This window comes from Pipistrellus hanaki (assembly GCF_964339955.1).
Source record: "Pipistrellus hanaki genome assembly, chromosome: 6".
In the NCBI taxonomy this organism is placed as follows: Eukaryota; Metazoa; Chordata; class Mammalia; order Chiroptera; family Vespertilionidae; genus Pipistrellus; species Pipistrellus hanaki.
Window position 1 is genome coordinate 39,187,664 of NC_140508.1, and position 27,915 is coordinate 39,215,578.

Consider the following 27,915-nt stretch of genomic DNA (forward strand, 5'->3'; position numbering starts at 1 on the left):
GGCTCAAAATCCCGTCTGTCTGACACTTGGGACGTGCAAGGCGGAACTACCAAGTCCAGCTGTACCGGGTGTGCACTGGAAACAGGTGTCAGGGTCCGGGAACAACATCCTTTCTCCAGTTTGTCCACCAAGAGGATGCAGCGTTGCCCACTTGCCTCGTGGAGGCTCTGACATGGGACAGGAAAGCGGCCAGTGAGGCTGGAAGGAAGAGCATGGGCGGGAACACAGCACAGATGAGCAGGGAATGACATAACCCAATTCACGTTTCAAGAGGCCCCTCTGGTTGGAATCAGGAGCAGAGCTGGTAAGTTCAGGGACACAGCCCTGCCTCCCCGACCTTCACCTCACCTCCCACCACACTCCTTGGACATAGTTGCCTCCCCGCCCCCCCCCCCCGCCCCCCTACTCTCCAAAACACTCAGACAGCCCCTGTCCCACTCTATGGCGGGGGGGAGGGGGGGGAAAGCAGTATTTCTTGAACCTAAGGACTGGTGAGTGGAACACACTGTGCCCTGGGGACCTCTCTCGTGGCTGAGAAATAGGCAATCCTTTGGAGGTGTGATCTGAGGAGCATTCCCCAAGACAGCCCGAGTTATGTGCCAGGCTGCCTACAACGGGCAGCTTCTCCATTCAGGCGGTGCTGGCTCCGCGGGCCTGCTGACTGCCAGTTTCCTTGTGGGGGGATGGGCGTTGAAAGTGCTCTCAAATCAGATCACTGGGATGGTTGCACAAGTCTGTAGATATAGCAAAACCACAGAACTGTACACTCTACATGGGTGCGTGCTGTGATATGTGAAATATATGCCGATAACACTGTTCAGAAGCAGGAAGAACTGCCTACTCCCGGCTTCCTAAAAGCTCACCGTCTCATCAGCTTCCTTTGGGGGTTATGTGTTGCCCTCTGGGGTTCCTTTTGGAAGGGGAGACATGAAATGTGATGGAGGGGTGCCCTGTGTGGGAAAGGAGGGGAGGGCCGTGCGGAGACTAAGCCCGTGCTCAGCATTCTGCCACGTCCCATTAGAGGCCATGAGTCCCCCAGCCCTGGGCCAATCTCTGCACGTTTATTATCTCATCTAGCCCTCAGGACTCTGAAGGTCGACAAGGGCCCCCACTTCCGGATTCAGAGTCTGAGGTTTAGGGAGGTGCTGTGGCCGGCTCCAGATCACTCAGAGCTTGGGCTAGGGAGCACCGGGCCCTAGTTTCAAAAGTCAACCCAGCTCTGCACGGCTGCACATCTGTCCAGATGTTACCCTCTCCCGTCCTCTATTTCTTCCTCTGAAAAGCAGAGGGAAAAACCTCGCCTTTGTCTTTGGGGTGAGGCTGTTGGGAGGGATCGGTGGTGTTATTAATAAGTTCACGGCGTGGTGGTTATGAGTATGGGCTGCGCTCCCAGATGCTGTGGGTTCAAATCCCAGCTCTGCTATTTGTCAGCTGTGTGAACCTGGGCAATTAACCCTCTGGGCTTGGAGTTTTCTTATCTGAATCATGATAATATCTACCGTACAAGGTGGTTATGGAAATCAAATACATGTGCAAGCTGTGGGCCCAGGACCTGACAATCAGTAATCAAAGGTAGCTCTAAATCTGAGTAAATCCAATAAATCCTTCTCTCTATAAGGACTTGCCATAGTTGCAGTCCCAGTGCCTGGCAGATGAAAGGTGCTCAGTAAATGTTTACTTTTAAAACCACCCAGGATTTGAATTCATGTCTGAATTCTTAGTGACTCAGAGCCACTGTGTCAGTGATTCTCAAAGTGTGATCCAGAGCTGCCTGCCTGGATGGCCAGAAAGCAGGGTTCAGGGCTGGGCCCACAGTGTGACTTGGGCCAGTCTGCTCCCCCTCTCGGTTCCAGTTTCACCATCTGTAAAAGCCAGGGCCCTCTGGAATTCCGGGAAAGGAATCCAATAAAGTGAGCTCTGGCAAATATTAAAGAATTTCTGGCTGAGAAATTTTCATTTTAACAGAAGCTCCTTAGGGTCCCCAAAGCTATCAAGACTTGTTGAAATGAGGCCACTGCCGGGATTTTAGATGCTGCCAATGGCAGGGGCAAAGGGGATGGGGAGGGAGAGATGGGAGGGCTCTCAGGTTCCTTGGGGCCCCCCTGGGGTGAGGAGCTGTGTATCCAGCCCTGCTCCAGTGGGTCTCCTAGCATCCCAAGTAGGTGATACACAAGCTTTAAACCACACTGGATTGTCACTGACATTCCTATTTTTCTTCTGTACATCCACATGCCTCAGGGCTCATGTGTGTGTGTGTGAGAGAGAGAGAGAGAGAGAGAGAGAGAGAGAGAGAGAGAGAGAAAGAGAGAGAGAGAGAGAGAGAGAGAGAGAGAGAGAGAGAGAGAGAGAGAGAAAGAGAGAGAGAGAGAGATGGAGAGTGCTAGCCAACAATATTAAAGCCTCAAATCCAAAGTACCCTACTGAGATCCAGAATCGCAGGTCTTCATAACATCTTTATCTTCCATCGAGAGCTGATGCTCTCAGGAGTGTGGGCACCGCCAGGGGCAAGTGCATTGACAATAGCAGTGAAAAACTGCGAACTTGGAGCTCACCTTGTCCCTGTGCTCAAAGCACAGTCCAACATCAGCACCATCTGGGAGCTTGTTAGAAATGCAGAGTCCTAGCCCCCAAAGGAGTCTCCTGCATCAGAATTTGCATTTAAACAGATCCCTGGTGTATATATACCACGTCCGTATCTATTCACCCATACATGGGCACTTAGGTTGTTTCCTGATCTTGTTGTGAATGATGCTGTAATGAACGTGGGGGTGCTGATATCTCACCCACATCCTGTTTTCATTTCCATTGGATACATACCCAGCCCTGGAATTGCTGTGTCACGTGGTAGTTCTATTGTTAATTGTTTACGGAACCTCCATACTGTTTTGCATCGTGGCTGCACCAATGTGCAGTCCCTCCGTCCGTGCACGGGAGTTTCCTTTTCTCCGCATGCAGAAGTTGTGTGGCACGTGTATACCGCAGAATGCTCTGCAGCCCTGAGGGAGAAGGAGAGCCTGCCATGTGCAACACATGGGCGAAAGTTGAGGGCATTATGCAAAGGGAGGTAAGTCAGAGAGAGGAAGACAAAGACGGTGTGATCTCACTTACAAATGGAATTTTTTTAAATAGCCAAGCTCATAAGAACAGAGAGTAGACTGACTATTACAAGGCCTGAGGGTGGGCGAATAGGAGAGATGGTGTGCAAGGCGACTCAGAACTAGCAGGTAAGTAAGTCCTGGAGACCCAATACATGGCAGAGTGATTAGAGACAGCACCACTGTACTATGAATGTTAAAGTTGCCAAGAGACTAGGTTTTAATTGTTCCCACCACCAAAACCAAAATGATCATTATATGGTGGATAGAGGTGTAGCTCATGCTACAGCAGCCATCATATTACAACTAGAGGCCCAATGCGTGAAATTCGTGCATGGTTAGGGTCCCTAGGCCTGGCCGGTGATCAGGGCAGATCTGCAGGGAGACTGGCATGGCGACCGGGAGTGGGGGTTTGGAGGTGGGGGAGGGAGTGCCTGCTGGCACCCGCCTTGGCTGGCCTGGGGCCTGAGGGCTGGGGGCAGCTCCTATGTTGAGCGTCTGGCCCCTAGTGGTCAGTGCACATTATAGCAATCAGTTGTTCCACCCGTTCTCATTCCACTGTTTGGTTGATTTGCATATTAGGCTTTTATTATATAGGATATATAAATATATCCAATCAACACATGATATACCTTACCCTTATAGGTCAATTATATTGCAATAAAAACATACTTATAAATAAATAAATAGGAGCCCTGGAGGATTCAAGAAATGCTGTCCTGGTCCAACACCGTCATCTGTACTTGGAGGGAAAGTGAGGATCAGAGAGGGGCATGGTTTGCCCCAGGTCACACAGCCCATCAGGAGAGCAGCCCAGACAAAGACCCAGGCTCCCTTGCTGTCTGTGCTTCCCACTTCAGGCAGTTCCCTCCTCCACAAAACCTCCTGTGACCTTCGGGACCCAGCAGAATGTCAGCTCTCCACAGAGGCTTTCTCAGTGGCCCCCGGGACTCTCTTGGTGGCATTCGTTTCTGTGTATTTTTAGTTCCCTCTCTCCCAGCCCACTGTCCCCGCACAGACCTGCGGGCTTCGGAAAAGAATTCAGAGCTCTCCACAAGAGGAAAGCGTTTGTTACAAAAGATCTGCACGCTAATTGTGCCAATCAGAGTCCAGGCAGAAAACCGGAATCCAGCTCGGATGGCTCTTGGAATTCAAACGAAGAGGCTCTTTATAGAGCCGGGAGGAAGGCTTAAGGAAACTGGTGAAGGAAGTTGCAGCCTCAGGAACTGGCATCTTTAAGCTTGAAGAGCAAAAATGGACTCCAAGCCCAGTGAGGGCTGGAGACTGGTGAGGGGCTCAGGGGTGACACAACCATTGCCAGAACTCTCTGACCACTGGTGGCCGAGCCCAACTACAGGTGGGGAAACTGAGTCACGGAGTGCCCAAAGTACCCCATGGGAGAGTTAGGATTCACACCCAGGCCGTCTGGTCCCAGAGTCCACACCCTTGACCGTGCACTGTGTTCTGCTGTACATTCACTCACTCTTTAAACAACCGTCTCCTACATCCACTCAGTATTCTAAGCGCCGTGGTTTCCACATTCTGGGTTTTCTAAATCCTTTTCAACCTTTGTAATCAGAGCACAGTCAATATTGTTCTTTTGAAAGGGAGAGCATGTTCACGGCGGTGGGACTTCCTGGTGGCAGGGTGGTGGCAGCTGTGGCTTCCATGGAAGTGGGTGGTAGGAGGAAGGCCTGGGGGTTTTGACCAGCACTGGGGTCACACTGCTGCTGGGGCCCCTGCTGGTCACCAAGGCACCCTGAGCAGGAAGAGCACCTATGGGGGTGGAGGCCTGGCCCAAGGCCACTTGGCACGCAGGCAAGGCAGGTCTAAGGTCGAATGTTTGCACCGTGGGAATTGCCCCAGCCCCCACAAATGGCCCTCAGCCAGGGACATCCTCCCATTGCCACCAGACGAACCCCTGTGTCCCCATGGGGGCCTCACGCTCACACTGTCCTCTCCCCACTCTCCAAGGGGGAAAGGGCCCAGGGGAGTCCCCTGCCCTGTCCTCATTCTACAGAGGGAAACTGAGGCACACAAGGCTTGCTGAGGGTCCCAGGCCAGGCAGGGCTGAGCCAGGTTGGGACGCTGGTTTCCTGACTCCCAGCACAGGAGCGGTCCCCACCCAGGCGGGCTGAGCCCGGGAAGCAGAAGCCCCCAGGATGGGCTGAGACATCTCAACCCTGCCTCCAGGAGCACCCGGGAGGCTGGGACGACAGCCAGGACCTCACAGAACCGCAGCCTGAGGACAGAGGAGCTGAGAGGCCTGGGCTGTGTGCTCAGCGTGGGGAGTTCCCCTCTTAAGCCCAATCCTAGTGCCTTTCGTGACCCGCTGGGAAGACTGTCACCTCACCCCATGTGATTGGTGGAGGCAGTCAGTCACAAAGACCCGCCCCGTTTCACGGGCGGGCTCAGAGACTCCAGCTTCGGATGGGAGGAGAAGCAAGAACTTTTGTCTGTATTTTTAAAGGACCACAGTTATGCGACAGCAGAGCATGGATGATGCTGTGATGGAGAAAGTGCAGAGGATTCTGGGACCACGGAGGGCGCCTTTCTCTAATCCAGGAAAACCTGGGGGAGATTAGGGAAGGCTTCCCATAGGTGAGGGCAGAACAAAACTCACAAATATAGCGAGTCCTTGGGGACCCAATGAGTTAGCACAACCCCTGCTATAGATTTTGTTTTCCCAAATGAAATTTCATCATCTTTACTTACTGCAAATACAATATTATCCAGAACCATGCCCCCCAATAAAAAATTTAAATACCAACAAGCAAAAAGATTTTTATTATTTTTATTATTTATTTATATATTTTTTGGTTAATCTTCAGCTGAAGATATTTTTTCCATTGATTTTTGTCTTGTTTTGTTTTCTTTTGTTTTTAGAGAGAGTGGAAGGGAGGGAGGGAGGGAGGCAGGGAGGGAAGAAGAGAGAAACATCGATGTGGGAAAGACACCCAATTGGTTGCCTCCTGCATGTGCCCTGACCAGGGATCAAACGTGCAACCCAGGTATGTGCTCTTGTATGGGAATCAAACCCCAAGATCCTTCAGTGCACAGACCAATGCTCTAACCACTTAGCAACACCATCCAGGGCAGAAGGATTTTTTAAAAATATCTATAACCCTGCCCATCCAACCAGAGACAATCTCTCATAACTCCTTGCTAAGAATTTCCCTGATGGGCAAACATGGAAATAGAGCGAAGAAACAACCTCACCATAGGGTGCCATTAGAAACCGACCCCTCACGGCCCTCTTTCCTTATCAGGAAATACACTGATTGCTGCAGCCCCGCTCTCAATGGCTGCCTCGTCGTTAACGTCACCCGTGCCCTCTGTGGGACGCTGTAGGTCGGGTCCCCTCCTCCTGGCCTGCTTCACACAGCGCGGCCATGGGCCTTGGAGCAGCGACAAGGTGGCACATGACTTAGTTATGGGTCAGGGGGCTGGGCCTGCAGGTGCTCACTGATTTGCCCTTGTGACCTTCCTGACATGTGACCGCCACCACGGCTGGAGAAAGCCTGTTTCCCCATGGTGGGCTGGGGCTGGGGGTGGGGTGGTTCTTCCTTAAACAAACAGAGTGGAGCACAAAGAAGAGAGCATCTGGAGGTGCTAGGCTGGCTTGGACTCCCAGCTCTGCCCTTTCCTGGGTGTGGGACCGTGAGCATGTGACCAGGCCTCTCTGAGGGTCAGTCCCCTGGTGTGTAAACCGGTGCCTTCCTAGCAATGAGCATAGGGTCTTTGTGTGGGCAGGGTGGACAGAGCCTGTCACCTGGGGCCAGGCTGACTTACCTCTGACCCTGGGCCAGCAGCCGCCGGCCTCTAAGTGTGACCCGTGACCCCAGCTGTGTCGCAAGCAGGTTCCAGGCCCCGTGCCTCCCTTCCCGCCCTGATTCCAGGAACTTGTCCCCACCCGGGAGCTGCCTCAGCCAGTGCAGCAGCTACTTAAGGAAGCTGGGTCCCGCCAGCACTCGCGCAGTCCAGGATGAGGGCCGCAGCCGGGTTCCTGCCCTCCCTGCTGCTGGGGCTGCTGCACACGTCCTCCCCGGGGGCCCTGGGGGCCAACCCGGGCCTGGTCGCCAGGATCACTGACAGGGGCCTGCAGTATGGTAAGGAGCGAGGGCTGAGGGCTGGACGGGCCGACCCGCTTGGCACCAGGCTGCTCTGGTTCGGCGGTGCACAGACAGGGCTCTTCCTCTGGCCAGGTGGCCTTCACCGCCAGGCGGCCCTGGCTCCCACTCTGGCCTCATCACCTGCCCAACCGCTGATTCGCTCAGGCACTTACTTGTCTTAGCTGGGTTCCCGCCAGCCAACAGAGGCAGGATTTGGGTGCGGGAGTGGTTGATTGGGGAGTTCACGGTAGGGGAGAGGCAGCGGGAGATGGGAGAGGGCAGAGGGCAGAGGGCAGGAAGGGGATGTTATTAAAACAGCTCCCACCCAGGGTCTGCAACAGTCCCACTGGGGACATTCTTGGTGAAGTTTGAAGATTCATGCCTGAAAACTAGAAGTCAGACGGTGGTTACCTCTGGCCAGTGGGGACCAGGAGGAGTAGGAGGGGGCTTGCAGGATGCCGGGAAGGTGCTGTCTGCCTCTTGCTGGGGTGGTGGTGACAGGTGTGCATCGAAGCTTAAAATGACCTGGCAACCCCTTCTGATTAGTGCCCTTTCGGTACTTGACGTATTTTATACTTCCATTGAATGAATGGACAAAAAAGTAGAAGTATTTTTTAAAAGATGCCAAAGCAATGCATCAGAGTTCATCCATCCATGGGGCAAGGGATCTGGGGTATTTATACACTGCTCCCCACAGAACTGACCAAGGGAAGCTCCTTATTCATGGAGCCTTGATTGCCTAATCTATTAAATGGGGTGATACCATTCCCTCAGGCAAGGTTTGGGGGAGCCCAGACCAGCTGGGGGCAGAGAAGGAAGTCAGGGAAGTCTTCCCGAGGAGGGGAGGTAGAAAGGAAAGTGGGGATCAGCCAGAGGCAAGGGGTAGCACTCTGCACAGGGACCGGCACAGGCTTCCTTGGGGGGGGGGGGGGCATTGCACGTTGAAAAGGGGCAGACCGTTGGTCAGCGGTGTAGGCATGTCCTCCTGGAGGACAGAACCCTGGCTGCCTCGTATCTCAGAACAAACAGAAGGTCCTGCTTATACTGAAACCCTACATCAAGCAAGATTTGCCTTTGTCCCTTTCCGCGTGTGAAAGTGCCATGTTTACTTATCCGGTTCTCTGGCCTTGGACTTTTGGGTCCTCCCAGTATTTTTACTATAAAACCCGCCTCACTGTTCCCAGCATTGCTGAGGCCTGCGGTGTGCCAGGCACCATGCCGGGTGCCTTTGATCCTCCCAGCCTTCTCCCCCCTCCTCCCACCCCCGTGTGCTCTGCAGGGGTTTCCTTTCATCCTCCTGCACCCAAGGAGGAAAGTATGCTCACTGCGTTTTGACAGGTGGAGAAAGTGAAGTCTGAGGACTTGCTCAAGGTCACCCACCCAGCTAGAGAGATGCCAAAGCCTGGGTTCTATCCCTAAAACCCTGACAGTTTCTTCTAATCAGGCTGGATGCCGTGAAGGGACAGGAACCACCCACACGCGCACGCAGCCCTGCTCCCCTCCTGGAGCTGCTGACTCAGGCATTCTGTTTCCTCATCCATAAAATGGGCACACAACCCATGTAACGCCGTCATATCCTGAGTGTTCCTCAAGCCACCTGGTGTGCAGAAGGGCTCAGTAACCTGTAACTGGAATGAGCGTTAGTAAGGAGGTCGGCCTCTCTCCCCAGGTGGTGGGAGCCTCTGAAGGGACCGGAGGGGCGGGAGGCGGGCCAATGAGGCTGACTCTCAGCACCTTCCTGTCCGCAGTGGCCAAGGAGGGGCTGGTGGCCCTGCAGCGCGAGCTGCTCCGCATTGAGCTGCCCGACTTCACCGGGGACTTCAAGATCAAGCATGTTGGACGTGGGCACTACGAGTTCCACAGGTGGGGCTCCCTTCTGCTGGGGCCCCGAGCGGACTGGGCGGGGGTGGGAGCCAGGAGAGGGAGGGACAGCCCGAGGATTGGGTCAGGACCCCTCGGGGACACACAGTGGCGTAGTTCCTCACCGAGCTCAGGACATTCAGGGAGGGAACTGGCTCCTCTATTTGCTCATGAAACAAATATAAATGAGGACATACTGACTTTGGACCTGAGCCTCAGTTTCCTTACCTGTGAAATGGGGATGACACTGCTACCTCCTGTGGGTAATAATAATCCAGGTTCCAGTCTGACCCCCTGGAAGGGAAGATAGATCTTAAACTTTAGCTACAGTAGCCCAAGGGTTAGAGCTGAGGTTTGAACATCTGGAAGAGTCAAAGAAGGCTTTCCAGAGGAGGTGGCATTTGAGCTGGGTCTTCAAAGGATTATTATATACTAGAGGCCAGGTGCATGACATTCATGACTGGGTAGGGTCCCTAGGCTTGGCCGGAGATCAGGGCTGACTGGGGCCTCCGGCTGCTGGCTGGGGCCTTCCTTCCTTCTTTGCCACTGACCTGGTGGTCAGTGCACGTCATAGGGAGTGATCGAACTCCCGAGGGGACACTTTGCATATTAGTCTTTTATATATACAGATGAGCAACTGATGCTAAAAAAAAAAGGGGGGGGGGCATGAGACAGTGTTTGAGGGGCAGACAATGAAAGGAGGAGAATTGAGCCCACAGCTCCACAGCTCATCACTCCCTCCCTACTCATGACCATTGTTTCCTTCTTTTATTCAGTCCATCAGCAGGGGTTTATTGAGCACCTATCTACTCATTGCCAGGCAAATAAAATGGAACTTGGCCATTCTCTTCCCACTGATGGTCACAACAGTGTGTCATCCTGGTTTGCTGCCCTCAGGCCTTTTGGCATCTTTACTCCAGCTGTCCTTGGCCTTCCCTGAATCTGATCCCCACTCCCCCCTCCCACCCCCACCCGCACACACACCTGAGTGTATTAGGGAGGGGATGGCAAGGGGAAGAAGGTGCAAACCCAGAGGGGTGTGTCCACAGGCTGAACTCAGATCCCACCCAGATTCATGGGATTTGTAGGCTCTGATCCTGAGTGTGTGACTTTGGGCAAATGCACCTCTTCTAGGAGTTTCTATTTCCTCTTCTGTGAAAAGGGAATGAGAATAGTCCTAACCCCTCTGTGAGGCTAAGTGACACAATGGATTCAAGGTACCATGCACACAGCAGGCACGTGGTAAGTGGGGGTAGCCAGACTCTTTCCTGAAGCAGCCCTGCTGGCCCAGTCGCCACTGGGGAAAGGTAAAAGGTGAGATCAAGGCTCCTTCCAGGGCTGATGCTGCCCTCCGTGTCTCTCTTCTCAGCCTGAACATCCACAGCTGTGAGCTGCTAAGCTCTGCTTTGACACCCCTTCCTGGCCAGGGCCTGAGCCTGTCCATCTCCGACTCCTCCATCCGGGTCCAGGGAAATTGGAAGGTGCGCAAGTCATTCGTGTAAGTTTGCTCGACTCCAGGGTCTCGGACCCTTGGCCTTGGTCCCATTCTTCTAGGGTTCAAGAAGTTCCTCACTCGTCAGGAGGCCACATGGTGGATGGAGGGAGTCCAAGGCCAGAGGCTCCCCCCACCCCCCGCCCCCGCAGGTTCTAAGTCCTGGCTCTTGGACCAATCTCTTCCCATCTTCTGCTTCCCTGACGGGGTTGTCCGTGAGCTAAGTGAGATAATACTGTGTTTTCTTGGTTTGCTTCCCCCAACAGCAGACCCTAAGGCTTCAAGTGAAAGTTCTTTACCTGGGAAATGACCTAAGGAAGCACCCATAGGGGTGGGGGGAAGTGAGGCAGGAAGTGGAGGAAGACGCTCCTGCGACCCTCTGGGGACAGTGTGGACAGGTCACCCCGCTGAGTTACCCCAACGCAGATAGGTGACCTGTCTTTCTATTTGACTTCGGTCAAGGGAGGCTCCCCAGGCACTTTGAAGCCCCAAGGTCCTCGGATGGAAGGTGAGTTTGTCTGCCATTACGCAATATCCCAGACTCCCAGTGAAGCAGCAGAATTTTATTTTTCTCACACGTCTGGAGGCTGGGGGTCCGCGATGAAGGTGCCAGAAGGTCTAGTTTCTTCTGAGTCCTCTCTCCTTGGCTTGCAGATGGCCGCCCTCTGTGAGTCCTCGCAAGGCCACCCCTCTGTGCATACTCCGGGCGTCTCTGCGTGTGTCCTAACTCCTCTTCTCACAAGGACACCCGTCAGACTGGATTAGGGCCCATCCTAGTGCGCTCGCTTTAACTTAATCACCCCTTGAGGCTCTGTTTCCAGTACAGATACATTCTGAAGTACTGGGGTTTCGGCCCTCTACCTATGGGCTGGGAGTGGGGCACAATTCAGCTTCTAAAAGAGGGCTGTGCAGTCTCTTCCGGGTCACCTGAGCATATTTCCATGTAGACCTGCACTGTCTGTGTAGCAGCTTCTACCACACGCCGTTACTGAGGATTTGAAAAGAGGCTGGGAAGCTGTGTGAAACCCCAGGTTTGAAGATTTGAGTACAAAAAAGAACACAAGGAACCTCACTAATAATTTTAGTTTGATTACATGTTGAAATGATAGTTACACTTAATTACTCTTTCTGTTTGCCTTTCTTAACATGGCTACTAGAAAACTTTAATGACCAATGTGGTTCACCTTATATTTCTGTTGGACAACGATGCTTTAGCAAGATCCTCAGCATATATATATATATATCACCTATTTATGCACATTCCTTCAATTCCATGAAAGAAATCAGACCACGCTCTTCCACCTGGCTTTTTTCACTGAAGTATATTCAAGATGTCTTCATAGGAGCCTGTGAAGATCTACCTCATTTTTTTAACCTTTTAACCAATGTAATATTTTCATTCAGGCAAAATTCACAGACTATAACATTAACCATTTCAAAGTATATAAGTCAGTGGCATTGGTATATTTGCAACCACCACCTGTGTCTCATTCTAAAACATTTTGTTACCCCAAGACATAACCTCATACCCATTGATGAGTCAGTCCTCATTTCCCTCTCCTCTACCCTCAGGTGACCACCAGTCTGCCTTCTGTCTGTGGATTTGCCTATTCTGGACATTTCATATAGATGGAATCATACAATACGTGATATTTTGTGTCTGGCTTCTTTCACTTAGCATCATATTTTTGAGTTTCGTCACATTATAGCATACATCAGGACCTCTTTTTATGGATGAGTAATAGATTCATCACATTATAGCATAGATCAGGGCCTCTTTTTACGTATAGACTACCTTTGCCATTTTAAAAAATAATCCTCACCAGGGGACATGTTCATTGATTTTAGAGAAAGAGGAAGCCGGGAAAAACATTGATGTGAGAGAGAAACATCAACTGATTGCCTCCCATACATGCAACTTAGAATCGAATCCTCGACCTTTTCATTTATGGCACAATGATCCAATCAACTGAGCCACACCAGCAGGGCTGGCCTTATTCTTTTTAAAGGCTGCATAGCATTGATGCCCACAACTCACCGAGCCTTCCCTACTAGTTGACCTATAGGTGGTTTTCTCTTTTTTTGCCATTACTCATGACACTTCAGTGAGCTGCCCCACACATATATCTTGGCCAGAAGAGCCACAGAGTAAAGGCTTAGAAGTCAGGTTCCGGGGTCAAAGATGTGTGTGTGATTAGGAGGGATCCCACAAATTTGTATTCCAGAGGTGTTCGCCCAGCCGTGATCACGCCTGGGGCTTCCGTGGCCCATACCTTCACAAGCACAGGCGGTTAAAGCTTCAAAGTTTTCATCCATCTGAGAGGTGGAAGCTGGCACTATTGTGATTTTTATTCTTAATAACTTTCACCTGCTTATTCGCAGCCAAACTTCCTGTTCACATCTTTGATCTCTCTTTTCTTTTTGCTCGGTTTGTCCTTTCCTTATTAATTAGTATAAGCTTGTTCTTTGTGTATTAAGGAAATGAGCTCATATGCTAAGGAATTAGCTCTGGCTCACTCGTGATGCAGTTTTGTGGTTTGTTTTTTTACTTTGCCTGTGGCACTTTTTGCCCACTGAAGTTTTGATTTTCTGTGCTGGCAAGTGTATGACCACTTCCTCAGTGGCTTCTGAGAGCCCTCGCCCATCCCTGACTATAAGCAGGCGAACCTAGGCTTTCTTATAGATCAAGCATGTCACACTCAAAGGCTAACACGGGCCAAGTAAACAAGGCATCCGGCCTGCGGGTCTCGAGTTTGACATGCTTGTTTTAGATCTTTTATGGACTTCTTTGTAATACATCTTTGCTTTGTAATAAATATTTGTAAAATTTTTTATGATTAAATTTTTGCTCCAGCTCCACTTGTTTGGGGGTGAGACCTGAGCTTCTGATTCCCCCCTAATTGGTGGCTGGTCTAGCCTAGGAACCCACCCATCCTCTCTCATCTCCTCCAGGAGGCTACGCGGCTCCTTTGACGTGAACGTCAAGGGCATCACCATTTCCGTCAACCTGGTCCTGGGCAGCGAGCCCTCGGGGCGGCCCACAGTCACCGCCTCCAGCTGCAGCACCCACATCCGTGATGTGGAGGTGGACATGTCGGGAGATTTGGGGTAGGTCACCAAAGGGGCAGTGGCCAGCTTGACCCCAGGCTGCAGCCTGAGGTCCAGCCAGCCAGCGACCTGGCCTCTGACAAGCACAAAGGTCTAGGCATAATGCCTGAGCCCAACGTGGCTGAGATGAACAGATTAACAGACGCAGATTCAAGCCAGGAAAACTGGTGAGCCATGTCCACCAGAAGTTTTCACAAACTACCTCAGGCAAATGAAATTCGGCTGTTGGAGGAACACCAGGGCTTTTGGCCAAAGGAGAGTTTATGAAAAACATGCAAGCCTTTGGGCAAGTGTCTTTGAATGGGATGACCTTGATTAGGGGAATGTGGATTTTTTTTTTAAAATGTATTTTACTGATTTTTTACAGAGAAGGGAAAGGGAGAGAGAGAGTGAGAAACATCAATGAGAGAGAAACATTGATCAGCTGCATCCTGCATACCCCCTACTGGGGATATGCCCACAACCAAGGCACATGCCCTTGACTGGAATTGAACCCGGGACCCCGAAGTCCACAGGCCGACTCTCCATCCACTGAGCCAAACTGGCCACGGAAAGAAATGTGGATTCTTGAGCCCCTCCCCCAACTCTACTGAATTTGCTTGGGGCGCAGCAGGGGCTGGGATGCCCGATGCCCTGAGCCAGTGGGTGTGCTGGGAGCTGGGACTCTGGGACACAGCAGGTACCACACTGCGGCAGGGAGGGCTCCCTCAGGAACTGGCCTGCCAGAGGCCAGGGCCTGGCCACCCGCTGACACTGTGTTGGTTCAGTGGCACACAGCTGACCATGCCCTGTGCTCTGTTCCCCAGGTGGCTGCTGAATCTCTTCCACAACCAGATCGAGTCCAAATTCCAAAAAATACTGGAGAGCAAGGTAAGAACGTCAGAGCTGCCCTAGCTGGTTTGGCTCTGAATTGCGAGCTCAATTCCCTGTGTGTGTGTGTGTGTGTGTGTGGGGGGGGGGGGGGGGGGGGGGCGGCGTGCAGGAGGCAGCTAATCAATGGTTCTCTTTCATCACTGATGTTCCTATCTCCCTCTCCCTTCCTCTCTGAAATCAATAAAAAGTAAAAAAATAAAATAAAATAGAAAAAAGAATGTCAGAGCCACACAAGGGCTGGGCTCAAAGTCATACGTAGACCCAGGCCCAGAGAGAACAGATCACCTGCCGCAGGTCGCAGAGTGGGTGGGTAAGCTGGGCCAACACGTAGGTCTCTGGGCTCTGAGTCTGTCATGTGAAGCAGAGAATGGTTAGATGCTTGGCCAAGCGTGGGAAGCAGGGGCCAAGCAGACACCCCCTCCCTCCCCCCCCCCCCCGCCCTCTGCTTGGTCTTGCTCCCCGGCCCCCACTGCCCCACCAAGGCCAAAGGGAAAAGCAGCGCTTAGACGCCTGCAGCAGCTGCGCAGGAAACTTCAAGAGCGTGTGAACCAGGTGAGAACCCGGCTCCTGCCTGGGCAAGCACATGAGCACCTGCCTTGAGTGGGAAGGCAGCTTTGGTGTCAGTTTTTCCCATTTAAAAAATTATATGAAATCTCTAAATTTTTATATCTCTGGCCAAAACAAAAACGTTTCACTCCCATTCAGAGGTATCGTACGCCTGGAGCTGTGTCTGTAGCAGGGTGTGCCTGGTAGGTAATGTAGGAGGAAAGAGGAAAATACACACACTTCTATCCCTGCACCGTGGCCCAAGTTCTGCTTTGGCTCTGAGTGCCCCCTGGTGGTTGAATTGGAATAGCAGGCATCCCCACAGATGGGCATGGCAAGCTGCATTCCGTGCCTTTTCTTCTTCTGGGGTCCTGGGGTCGAGGTGAGTTTGGGAAACAAGCAAACCTGCTTCTCCAGCACCTCACTGCCATGTTGTAATGAGTCAGGGGAAACAGGGAACAATGACCAACCCAGACAACCTGTTAAGGGATGACATTTGGAAGTATCTACATTAAATATACATTTATTTAGATGGCTAGATCTATGTACCATTTAGTCCTGCTCTTCCCCTCTAAATTCCGGGAGTCCAGGCTGCTCAAAAGAGCAGTCTGTAATGGTGGAGCTCAGGGCAGGGCCTCTGGCCGATGTCCCCTCATCAGGCCATGCAGGTGACTCCCCATCTCAGAGGTCCAGCCCTGGGATCCACTGTGGAAGGTCTGATTGGTCCCTGTTGGGGTCCATGTAGGGACTTAAGTGTCTTTGATTATTTCTGCTTGTTCAGTGCCTGGTACATAATAAGTACTTGTATGTTTTTATAAAATCAACGATCAATGCGCAAATATGTGAAATGTGACTAAAGCAGTTAGTACAGCACCAGCCCAAACAAAGCCAGGGAACTCACCCAGGCTTTCTCTCCCATCCTTTCAGATTTGCGAAATGATCCAGAAATCGGTGACCTCTGACTTACAGCCTTATCTCCAAACTCTTCCAGGTAGGGTGTCTCCCCCCACCCACGGACAGTTTATTATGATTAATTCGTATGAGAGCATATATGTATCTTACAAAATCTTAAGTGGGACAGAGTATAGAAAGTAAAAATTAAAAGTCCCTTTTTCTCCTCAAATTTTCTTCCAAGAGGTAACCTCTGTGTTGGGTGTATCCTCTTCAATATTTTCTTTGCATATACAAATCATATACATATACATATACATATACACATGCATATGAACATGCATTCATATATATTCTTTTGTTCATGAATATAGATGCATATGCATAATTGTGAGTAATATTAATGTATACAGGATAGGCATTGTTCTTGTGTAACTTGTATATGTTGAAGATCTTTCTATATAAATTGATCTCATTTTTTAAAAATCTCTTTGTGGAAGTTAATACTTAGAGAAAAGTGCTCCCATTATAAGTGAGCAGCTCGAAGAATTTTCACAAACTGAACATATCTATACCAGCTCCCAGATCAATATACAGAATGTGATTGCCCTCTCGGGTCTTCTTCTGTCACTACCCCCCGCTCAAGGGCAACCACTACCCCAACTTCTACCAGCAAAGGTTCATTTTGCATTTTGTCCGTGGATAGAGTCTTGCAGGACTTAAAGTCTTTTACCAAAGGCAAAGGCTTTCTTTGTTCAACCTTAACGTGACCCCTATTGCTGCATGCAGTGAGCTCACTCATTCTCCTTGCTGTGTAGTATTCCACTGAGTCAGGTCCCTCCCTTTATTTGTCCATTCTACTGCTGAAGGTCACTTGGTAGTTTCAGTTTTAGACCATTATGCAAGGCACTGCTGTGAATAGTCTAGCTCATAAACGCATGTCTCTGGGTTACACCGGGAGTGAAATTGCAGGCTTACCTTGTATGCATAGTTTTACACTACCAGATCCTGCCAACAGCTTTCCAACAGAGTTGTAACAGAACTCATTTGAATATCTGTGTAGCAGTCCCTCCTCAGGCTGTGACTTCATTTATTTATCAAGTCCCCAGACTCTGGGCCTGCAAGTGTGGTGCCCTCCTTTGCTATTGCCCATATGGGGAAGGAGGCATCTCACCCAACCTCCTTGCCTGCACATGTGAGTGTATCGTGGAACAGTCCTCAGAAGTGGAGACCCTGGGTCCAGGATACACATGTAAAGTTTGTGGTTTACTCCCTGACAAGTAGCCTGAGGTGTCCTCTGATAGCCTGGTCCCCGTGCTCACTGGTGGCCATCCCCCTCCAGGGGAGGCCCAGGCAGGCACGGACAACCCTGTGTGAGATATAGACCCCCTGCTCCTCCAGGCGTTAGCAGGGAGAGTCTGAGCCCTCCGGACATGATGACCTTCCTGGCTAGTTGGTTTGTGTCCATAGGAGGCCAGTTTCCCTTCGGTTGTAAACTTGAGGAGCAATATCCTTGGTTAGAGAATTCTCCCCATGGTGTAGCTTTCTTGGCATGAAGCTTCTGGTGTGGATGGGCTGCCAGATCGGGGCTCCTCTCTCCCTCAGGGTGAGTGTGTGTGTGTGTGTGTGTCCGGAACCCTCTCAAGCTCAGGCAGAGCACACCCTCCCCTGTGGCTAATCCACTTGCCGGACAAAAGGCCCTGCTGGTCTCTTTCTTAGGAAGCAGCTCTTTGCCCAGGGCTGGGCTTGGTGGAGTGTCTGGAGGCAGAGGGGCAGGGGGCCCTGAAGAACTGGAGTGTAGGTTGGTCAGAACCCTCACCCCTTCTCCTTGTCTGGCTCCTAATTCTGCCCCTCCCCTGGTTCACAGTCACAACAGAGATCGACAATCTCGCTGACATTGACTACAGCTTAATGGAGGCCCCTCGGGCAGCAGCCCAAATGCTGGACGTGATGTTGAAGGTGAGGGTCCTGAAGCTGGGGCTTGGGTGGGTCCTGCTTCAGGGAGGCATTCGTCCCTCGGGACCAGCTCTTTCTTGGAGCCTCCTGTCCGCCTGGTTCGGCTCTGTCCTCATCTCCCTGTGGTTCATCTCTGTCCTCATCTCCCTGTGGTTCCAGCTCTGTCCTCATAGCCACATGGTTCCAGCTTGTTGAGGGCGGGGCAATCTGGAGTGGTGGGGAGTGTTCCCAAGCCAGGCTCCTCTCACAAGTGTCTGAAAACTCCTGGGCCTGTAGCTCCCCCTCCCTCCCCTTCCTCTCCTTCACCTTGCCCACCGTGCAGAGGAGGTCAAACAGAAGGACTGGCCATAGGTCTTGTGGGTTAACACACCAAAGGTGGTGGGCGTTTTGTTAAGAATTCTGGACAAGCAACACTTCAGGAAAGGAAAGACCCAAAGGAAAACTGAAAGATGAAACAGAGGGGCCAGAGTCCGGGACCAGGATATAGGCTTTATTGAAGGAGTATATCCCTCCCTGCTGCCTTCCAGAGGGGAGAGAGCAGGAGGAGGCCCCTCGTTTCATCTTTCAAAAACGTCTTTAATGGCGGTGTTTCAGGCAGTGTCTCTAGCCAGTAGTTCCCCTCCTCCCGCCACCAACCTGTGTAGGTGACTACCTAGCTCAGAAGTCCCTCCTGAGGCAAACTTTGGAAATCCAAATGGACCTTGTTTCCTCTCCCCAGGCTGAAATTTTTAACCGTGACCATCGCTCCCCAGTTCCTTTCCTTGCTCCTGCCATGAGCCTTCCTGAGGAGCACACCCGCATGGTCTACTTTGCCATCTCTGACTATGTCTTCAACACAGCCAGCCTGGTGTACCACGAGGCAGGGTACCTGAACTTCTCCATCACAGATGACATGGTAAGGCTGGGGACAGAATGGTGCTGACAAGGGATGGTGTAACCTGGCTTCCCTTCCTTCTTTCCCTGCCATCACAAGACCTAGGTTTGGCTCCTGGCCTTGTCACAACGTGGTCTCTGGCCACTCCCTTCACCTCTCTGAGCTACAACTTCCTCACCTGTGAAACTGGTTAATCATGGTCCCCACCTATCAGGGCATTGCGAGGGTGAAATGGGGGGTTGGGGGTGTGTGTAACAACACATCTGGCACATGGCCTAGCATATAGTGAGCACTCGATAAAACATGGTTATGTGATCCTGTCTGCAAGAGGAAGGACGGCAGTGCTGGTGGGATGGGTGAGTTAGATGTGACGATGGGAGGAAAAGTCACTCCCGTCATTCACCAGGTGGACCCTGATTTATCACCAAGGAAACTGGATCATCCAAATGGGACCACCCTGTGTTTCCCCGCCACCCTGACATTGTTCAGGGGCAACAAGAGCTGCTGGAAATAAGCTTCTGAAACCCAGAAATATGAAAGACGTGATCTACTGTAAAATCTAGTTTCCCTTATACAAAGCCACATTTGAGAAAGTTGTTTTAGAGGTAAATGCTAGGAGAACTTTGTTTCTCCTTTTTACCACGAGTCACTAAATCATGTTCCTTTTTACTGTGGCTACAAGGAAGCTCCCAGGCAGATATTTATGGGTCCAGTGTCTTCCTAATTTGCTTGATTTTTAACTTGGTCTTTATTTACTATTCTATGTAACTGTATGCATTTCATTCTCTAAATTTTTTTTTTTAAAAAAACATCAAACTATCAGAGTGAGAGAAATTGTGAATTAGAATAACAAATTTAGACTGAGGGAAGGGGGAGAGAATAAAACCCAGACAAGCAAGCCACAAAGTCTTCCACAGTTGTTATAAGAAAGAACTTAGATTTTGAGCTTCCTGGCAGCCAAAGTGAAAATGAAAATTATACTAACATATTTTCCCTGGCCCCAGTCTTTGTTTTTGTCATAATTTATTACTTCACTGATGTAAATCAGGCAGAAAGGAAAGAAGGCGCACCATTATGACTGCAAATCTCACTGTCATGAACCCTTTGAGTGGGCCCTGCATGTCACCTGTACCCCAAGGAGAGCAGAGAGTACCCACAGTCTCATGTACCCCTGTTGACAGAAGGACAGACATCTTGTCACTGCCATGGTAACCCTGGGCATTCGTGAAGTTCCAGTCCGAAACACCAGCCACCTCTCCCTCTCTGGTTAGACCTTCGGTTCTGGAAGAAGCACCCTAAAACTTCTTTGCATCTCTTCACTGCAGGTTCCACCGACCTCCAACATCCGACTGACCACCCAGTCCTTCCGGGCCTTCATCCCCCGGGTAAGGCTTCCCTCGGTCCTTGGTAGTGCAGGCCAGCCTTCAGGGGTCTCCTCTCAGCTTGACCAAGTGTCAGAAGATGAGCAATGAGCCCCTCAGTGAAGGCCAGAGTGCTGCAGGCTTTGGGACTTTCTTCCCTTCAAAGCCCCAATAGCACGGGCCTGAGCCCCAGGTCTCCTGGGACCACAGGTTGCCTAGCCTTACTGGTGCCACCTGAGAATCCCAAGCAATGCCATTATGACCCATGCACAATGGAATACAACACTTGGGTGCTGACACTGATCTAACCCTTCTGAGCATCAAACTGTCTGTAAGATTTTGCCATGATAATGACCACTCTCTGTGTTCATGGAAAGGTATCTTGTGACACCACTAAGAGAAAAAGGCACAGAGCATTTTATGGGAATAAAATGCTCAGAGTTATCTGTCTTCCCCCAGGCTCTCCCGGCAAACCCTCGTGTTTCCTTCTCTTGACATAATCTCCCCATTCTGCCCCCAGATAACCAAACGCTACCCCAACATGAAGTTGGAGCTCCAGGGAAGAGTGGTCTCTGCCCCCATCCTGAACTTCAGCCCTGGGAACCTGTCCTTGGCCCCCCAGATGGAGATTGAGGGCTTTGTGCTCCTGCCTAACTCTGCCAAGGAGCTCATCTTCCAGCTTGGCGTGGTAAGGTTTGCTTCTGTAAATGCTGTTCCTTTTGCCCGTGTGCTTTTCCCTCCCTCACTACTGGTTCAATTCCTTCAGATTTCAACTTTACTATCACTTCCTTAAAGAGGCCTTTTTTTTCTTTTTTAAAATATATTTTTTTTTAATTGATTTCAGAGAGGAAGGGAGAGAGAGGGGGAGATAGAAACATCCATGATGAGAATCATGGATCAGCTGCCTCCTGCAAGTCCCTCACTAGGGATCAAGCCCACAACCCAGGCATGTGCCCTTGACCAGAATCGATCCTGGACACTCAATCCACTGAGCCAAGCCGGCCTTTCTTGATTACTCTTACCCCAATGCATCTTAGGCTCCTTGTCATTTTTCTCTTGTAGCACCCTATTATTTTACTTCATTACATTTATTATGAATATACTTATGCAGCTGTTTGCAGGTTTATTTGTTTAATGTATTTATCTCCCACCAAGTGAGTCTGGGCTACTGTGGGAAGGAAGGTATAGGGGACTTTGACTGTTGGCTCTGCACTTATAAGGCTGACCCCTGAAGACTACATTTCCCAGGATCCCTGGCAGCACTCTGACATTCAGCTATGTCAGCCAATCATAGGCAATATTAAGAGAATGGAGGGCAGGAAGAAGGAAGAAGCAGAGTATTTTCTCCTCTCTTTGTGTAGGACAGAGACAGGGAAGTGGCTGTCTCCTCCATGGTGGCTTCCATGACCCCAACTCTCTCTGTTCTTCCGGTCTTGAGGTGGAAGTAGCTTCCTGCCTCTGTTGATCCCTGAGTTGCCACTTCAACTCTATTTATTTTTTGGCTTTTCAGCAGTTCCATCAGTTGAATAGCCAAGTCCCCGGATTACATTCCCTCTGAGTTAAGCACTGAGAGAGTTCTTCCCTCCCCCGTGGGCCGTGTCTTCTAGAGAAGGGATTCTGAGCCTTTGGGGACTCTGGCTCACTGGGCGGGGAATTTTGATCTTTTCTTTTAGGTTTGAAACTCAACAAGACAAATTTCTGGAAGGGTAATTGCACCCAAATGCTATATCTACAATTTGATATTGTTATGAAAATTTTTGTCATCAATATATTTTAAATGAAAATATAATCTATTTTTGCCAAGACCGGTTTGGCTCAATGGATAGAGCGTCGGCTTGGGGACTGAAGGGTCCAGGGTTCGATTCCGGTCAAGGGCATGTACCTTGGTTGCGGGCATATCCCCAGTGGGGGGTGTGCAAGAGGCAGCTGATCGATGACACTCTCTCATCGATGTTTCTAACTCTCTATCTCTCTCCCTTCCTCTCTGTACAAAATCAATAAAATATATATTTAAAAAAAGAAAAAAAGAAAATATAATCTATTTTTTCTATCATGATTATTAATTTGAGCGCTTTAGAGATCTCCGGAGACAGGCACTCTACAGTTGCTCTCAGTCATAGTCAACAATTTCAAGTAAAAATGTTCAAGTTCAAACATCCAGCACCTACAGTGAACCTTCTAGGACTCTATAGTCTACTAGGGGAGTTCCTGCTTTAATCCATTGAGCTGTTTATGTAGAGAAGACAGCTGGTCCTCATAGTACATGACAGCCTCCCTCACTCAGACCTGTTTCCTTCCCCTGCAATCTCCAGACCGCTAACCTCTCTGCCACGTTGACCTTCAACACCAGCAAGATCACTGGGATCCTGAAGCCAGAAAAGTAAGTAGGCCTCCCACCCACATGGGGGCGCTCAACCAGGCTTACTCTGTCTGGCTGGTGCTCGCTGATTCTCTGTAAGGAGGTGGGGATGTGACCAAATCCTCCTGTCAATGTTAGGGGCCCAACATTCAAGAGGGAAACGTACATCTTGCCCCAGTTAGTCAAATTTTTTAGCCCTTCTGGCCCTGCTTCCACCAACTTCCTTTCTACCCAAGCCCCATTACTTCCAATCTTCTACAGAATGTATTAATACTGCTTTTTCTTAATCTATGAATTTTAGACATCAGCTATACTGACTTCCTGAAGTGATAAAGATTGAGCTCTTTTACATTACCCACCTCCCCTCATTGAGTCTTTCCAATAAGGTGATAGCATTGTTTTTAGCTAGTCATCTTTTTCACTCCTGCCCCTACCTCACCCTTGGCCATGAGCCTTCTCAAGCCAGTGCCTCCTCCTTTCCAGGGAACACTACATGGCTTAGGTATCCCCTGGGCATAATAACCACATCTCTGAACCATTTCTGATCCATTGTAGAGTACAAGTGGAACTGAAAGAATCTAAAGTTGGACTATTCAATGTAAGTTATTGTTTTTGTTTATCAAATGATTGGGGTATTGATTAATTCAGAGTGTTTCCTAAGCAATGTTATGGTGCCCAAGCACAGAAAAGAGAAAAGGAGAAGAGCTGTTCTCTGCCCTAGAAAAGTGCAGAAGCTCTCAAGGACATAAAACCTAGGGCAGAGCAAAAGCTACATCCCAATATAAGACAATACATAATTAAATCTCTTATTGGACCAATTTTTTTAAACTGCAAGGAATAGAAAGCCAACTGAAAATGTCTTCAGCATATGAGAGGACTATACAGAATCATGTGATTAAAAAACAAAGACAACGAAGACTACTAAGACTAGAGATTCCAGGCATAACTGGATCCAGGTGCTCAAATTAATGCATCAAGAATCTCCATCTTTCTGTTTGCTTTTCAGTGTTGGCTTTATTCTCAGGTGGGTTATTCCCATTGGTGAAAAAACCCTAAATTTCCTGTGGTTTCATTAAAAACACAAAATCCCTGTGCTAGCTCCCATTAGATCAACCTTAGCCATGTGCCCATTCTTTAGCCAATCACTATGGCCAGACATATGACAAGGCCCCTCAGCCGAGGCTGCGTTTCCTGGAGCCAGAATTTTCAATCCCCAATGGTATGGACTGACATTGGGAAAGGGGTTCCCTGGAGGAAAATAGGGTCTTGTATTAAAACAGGAGAAATTTATTGCTGGGCACACAAAACGAAGAGATGATTTCCACCAAGGGAAAAAGATGGTGAAATAGCCCCCTATTAAAGGAGGAAAGAGAATAGGAAGATTGGTGTGGGCTGGAGCAATCATGGGGGAAGTTCTGAAAAGAGAGAAGGTGGGATAATGGCAGCTGCTCCTCACAGGCCGAGGAGGAGATGGGACGACTTGAACTTGCACTGGTTGTTTTCCTCTTCACCGTTCCCAAGGACACTGGCCTCCTCTGACCACGCTCACCCTGTCCTCCTCTCCCAGACTTTCCCGAAGTACTTCTGAAGAGGAAATAAACCTATGAAGTGTGGAGAGACACTGTGCACAGGGACCCCAAAGAAAGACTCCTTTCAGAGAATAAAGTGATAATGACACACTAATATTGTATCTGGGCCTAGCATGAAAAATGTTCTATAAAGTAAAACATATGTAAAGGTTGACAAAAACATATTAAGTTTTTGGAACGTGATAAAAAAAAAAAAAAAGGAAAAAAAAGCCAGAACTATAGAATCAGATAAATCTGGATTCAAATTCTGACCCTGCAGCCCAGTGTCTAACAGCCACTTTCATTCTGACAGCCTCAGTTTTCTTATCCATGAAATGGGGACATTGTTGTCAACATAAAGGGGTTCTTGTAAAGACTGAAGCAGATATATATAATGCTCTGAGTCCTACACCTGGCACATAGTGAATGTTAAAACGTGTGTGTTTTAAATTTTGTTTATTATACAAGTAATTCAGGAAAACATTCTCACTGTAAAAATTTTTTTTGAATATTTAAGACAAGGCTAAGCCAAACTGTGATGATCTTCCTAGAGGAAAGATGGTTGGGTGTAGTCTCCCAACATTTTTCTCTTTTTACACACATATACATGTATTAATACATCTTGATGTAGGTGTCTATCTGAAATTTGCTTTTTCCAAGTCTTTTTCCATGTCAGCGCACACCGTACCCTCTCACCTCCAGGGTGGCTCTTGGAGGTTTATTGGTGGGCAATATGGCACACGTGGTCAGAGTGTTCTCTGCAGGTGGAGAACGCTGTGACCAGGTGAACAGGGGCCACATGTGCCGTTCTCCTGTTCTCCACCAGGTGGAGCTGTTAGAGGCGCTGCTCAACTACTACACTCTCAACACCCTCTACGCGGAGGTCAATGGTAAGTATCACTACGGATTTCTCCAAGTCAAGAGTGGACACTGCTTTGGGGGTGGGGGTGGGGGTGGGGAGAGAACTGGGCTTGGAGTTGGGAAGCAGGGTTCTCCTGCAGGCTGTGAGACCTTGGGCGAGCCACTTCCTTATGAGCCTCAGGGGTCTGTCTTTGCAATGGGAGTGGTGAAGTCTACCTCACCTCTCGCCAGGGCTTAAGGAAGGCTGGGGACTGGGGCAACAATTCAGAGCTCAGGAAACCCCTTCTAAGAAAAGAGACTCACAGAAGTGCCCCCCTGAGGTGGCAAGGAAAAGACTAAAGACCAACTTAATATAGAGAGCACAAGGCAGCCCCCTCTAAATTCACATTTCTGATTCAGTTGCCAACACCCTTTAAACACTGAAGCATAAAGACCTAAGCCCTGTTTCACTTGGCTGCAATAGAAAGCAAGATGGGGGTGGAGGGCAGATGCCCACAGCTTCTTATCATGAGTGCATCCCGCCCCATGCCTACCAATCCTTCCAAATAGCCTCATGGCAGTGAGCTCAGGCTCCTGAAGCAGCTTCCTTCCTGGGTTTAAGTCCCCGTTCGACCCCTTTCTAGCTGTGTGAGCAGGGACAAGTTCCTTGGCCACTCTGTGCTTCAATTTCCTTATCTGTAAAAGGAGAATAATAATCATATCTGCCTCACAGTCTTTGGTGATAATTAAATGAGACTGTGCGGTGTATAGAGTTTGCACAGAGGCCTCTTTTTTATTTTTTAATTCTTTGTCTATAATTGCTATTAACAAATCTCTCTCAATGTTGTGCCTCCACCTCCAGCTAAATTGGCATTAGGCTTCCCCCTTCCTCTGCTGAAACGTATTCAGCTCTACGACCCTGTCCTCCAGATCCACAAGGTGAGTGGGCTCCGGGGGCTCCGGGGGTCTGGGGAGGGGGCTGTTTCGCTTTCCAGGTTCAGAGGCCAAAGCTCAGCGTGTGAGGCCCCGCCCAGCCCTGCAGCTGGGAAGGCCAGGACTGGGGTGGGATGCCACATGCCACGGAGCCATCCACCTGTCCTTCCAAAGTGGCACTCACTCCTGTGGGAGCGGGAGGCAGTGACATGGTCAGTGCTAAACTGCCCTCTTCCCCTCGCCGTGAGTGACCTGGGGCAGCCGCAATACCAGCTCCTTTCTAAATACTGTAATCCTGGACATGCCAACAGGCCAAGCGCTAAGCCATTTTTGTAAACTTTCTTCTACATCCTTAAGTGGAAAAGCTTTATTATAAATATGTGTTTGGTGTGTTCCTCCTCATAGACCATTACCCCCACATACACCCACCGTTTGAATTTTAATATCCTTCCTTCAGTGTTTTTTATTTCGCTAAGTTTGAAAAACTTGTGTTCCGAATAGTTGCATTGCTAGTGCTCCTACATGTTTTCTTTTTTTAATTTTTGTTGCAATCTAGTCTCCAACCTCCCACCTAGTATTTAAGAACTGCCTCAGCCATCAGATGGACCATAATTTACTGAACTATTTTAGGACCAAGGAATATATCTAATCCTTCACTATTCTCTCCACTGTTCTGATCGAGCATTTTACGGTCCATCTGTGCCTCCCAGTTGAGGGTATCTCCCTGGGAGAGCATCGGTAAGGTGGGATGACTGGGATGGAGATGTTGCGTTGTGCTTGGCACAGCATCCACATCCAGCAAACAGCACCTGCGAGGAGAGCAAAGGGCAGCGGCGTGGTCAATGACACACTGGCCAACTGATAGATTTGAAAGTCCAATCTCCACAAGTCTTTTGGGCGCTGAGATACTCAACACCCAACTTTGTTTGGGAGTTTACAAGGAGTCAGACAGGTGGTTGTTCCAAGCAAAGACTGAGCGACAATTCATGCAGCTGACCCCAGTTTTCTCCTCTGTAAAATGGGGTGTGGCCCATAGCCTACTGGGCTCCTACGAGGCCAAGTACGAAAGCATCTAGCTCAGTGTGGCACGCGGGAAGTCATCGGAAGGCGTATTATGTGCTACCTTATTCATTAGAATTCTGAGCTCCATTCTGTCCATTCGTTTGACACCCAAAGGCAGGGGATGTCTCCCCGTGGGGAAGACTAGGACTTTGCCTTGAGTGCAGCATCCCTGCCCCTTTGGGTGATGGAAACCTACGAGGAAGTGGAAGCAGAAACCCTGGCCGCTCACCGTGTTACATTATTTGCCAAGAAGAGGACATTTAGGTGACACAGGGGATAGTTATGAGGCCTGCCCAGAAGCAGCAGCTTGGGGAATGGCAGATAAATCGCCGCTCAGAGGAGGTCGCTGGCAAAGCTGTGCTTTATGGAAGCCTTGGGGACGGAGGCACACCGGCGATTTATGTACTGACCTGGTTTCCGGCAGAGTTTGTGTTTTCGCAGACTTGGGCCTCCTTTTAAATCGCAGAAGCATCGCTTTGAAGCAGAGGATGCCTTTGCCATCTGCTCTGTCCTGTCTCCCCTAGGACTTCCTGTTCTTAGGCGCCAACGTCCGGTACCTGAGAGGTTGAGGGCGAGGAGACAGATGGGCTCGGAGGCTGCAGCAGGGCCAGCAGGGGGCATCTCCAGATGTGCAGGCTGTTCCCGGAGACTCTGGGAGGATGAAGACTTCTCGGTTCTCTCAGGGCGGTCTGCCTGGCCCCTGCCCCACACTCCTCTTCAACGCGGGACTTTACTTCCTCCGCCAGGATGGACCATCGTCCTCTCTGGACTGTACGGTCGTCAAGGGCAGGCGCCGACTTTTCTATTCACTGTCTGATCCCCGTGCACAGTGCTGACACGTAGTGGGTCCTCAATAAATATTTACTGAACGATTCGCTGAGGGAACCACCTGGTCCTCCCTATTGCCCGCGGGGTCTTTGGATGGTCAGTCCCATCGGTGGTCTCCAGGGCGTGACCCTGACCACACTCCCCTCTCCCATCCGCT

The 27,915-nt window shown here is 50.0% G+C and overlaps 1 protein-coding gene across 3 annotated transcripts; it reads left to right on the forward strand.

Annotated features, from left to right (window-relative positions):
* Positions 1 to 27,805, forward strand: LBP (lipopolysaccharide binding protein). Of its 3 annotated transcripts, none has more exons than XM_084888691.1 (16): positions 1 to 304; positions 8,956 to 9,070; positions 10,202 to 10,309; positions 10,437 to 10,565; positions 13,512 to 13,667; positions 14,474 to 14,537; positions 16,014 to 16,077; positions 17,845 to 17,936; positions 18,652 to 18,828; positions 20,133 to 20,192; positions 20,689 to 20,856; positions 22,481 to 22,548; positions 23,083 to 23,125; positions 24,922 to 24,985; positions 25,798 to 25,874; positions 27,455 to 27,805. In XM_084888691.1, exons 3-16 carry the CDS (start codon positions 10,290 to 10,292, stop codon positions 27,497 to 27,499), a joined length of 1,227 nt encoding a protein of 408 aa, XP_084744817.1. In that variant the 5' UTR covers positions 1 to 304; positions 8,956 to 9,070; positions 10,202 to 10,289; the 3' UTR covers positions 27,500 to 27,805. The 3 variants fall into 3 exon arrangements, with proteins under 3 accessions (XP_084744817.1, XP_084744815.1, XP_084744816.1); XM_084888690.1 differs by lacking the exon at positions 1 to 304 and adding an exon at positions 8,160 to 8,858; XM_084888689.1 differs by lacking the exons at positions 1 to 304; positions 10,202 to 10,309 and adding an exon at positions 6,657 to 7,204.
* The last annotated feature ends 110 nt before the right edge of the window (positions 27,806 to 27,915 follow it).

Bases quoted from the DNA above. Each gene is read 5' to 3' on its own strand.
- LBP (XM_084888689.1), top strand. From the start codon at position 7,081: ATGAGGGCCGCAGCCGGGTTCCTGCCCTCCCTGCTGCTGGGGCTGCTG. The intron at 13,668-14,473 runs GTAGGTCACCAA...TCTGTTCCCCAG, and splicing joins GACATGTCGGGAGATTTGGG to GTGGCTGCTGAATCTCTTCC. The intron at 25,875-27,454 runs GTGAGTGGGCTC...TGTCTCCCCTAG, and splicing joins CTGTCCTCCAGATCCACAAG to GACTTCCTGTTCTTAGGCGC.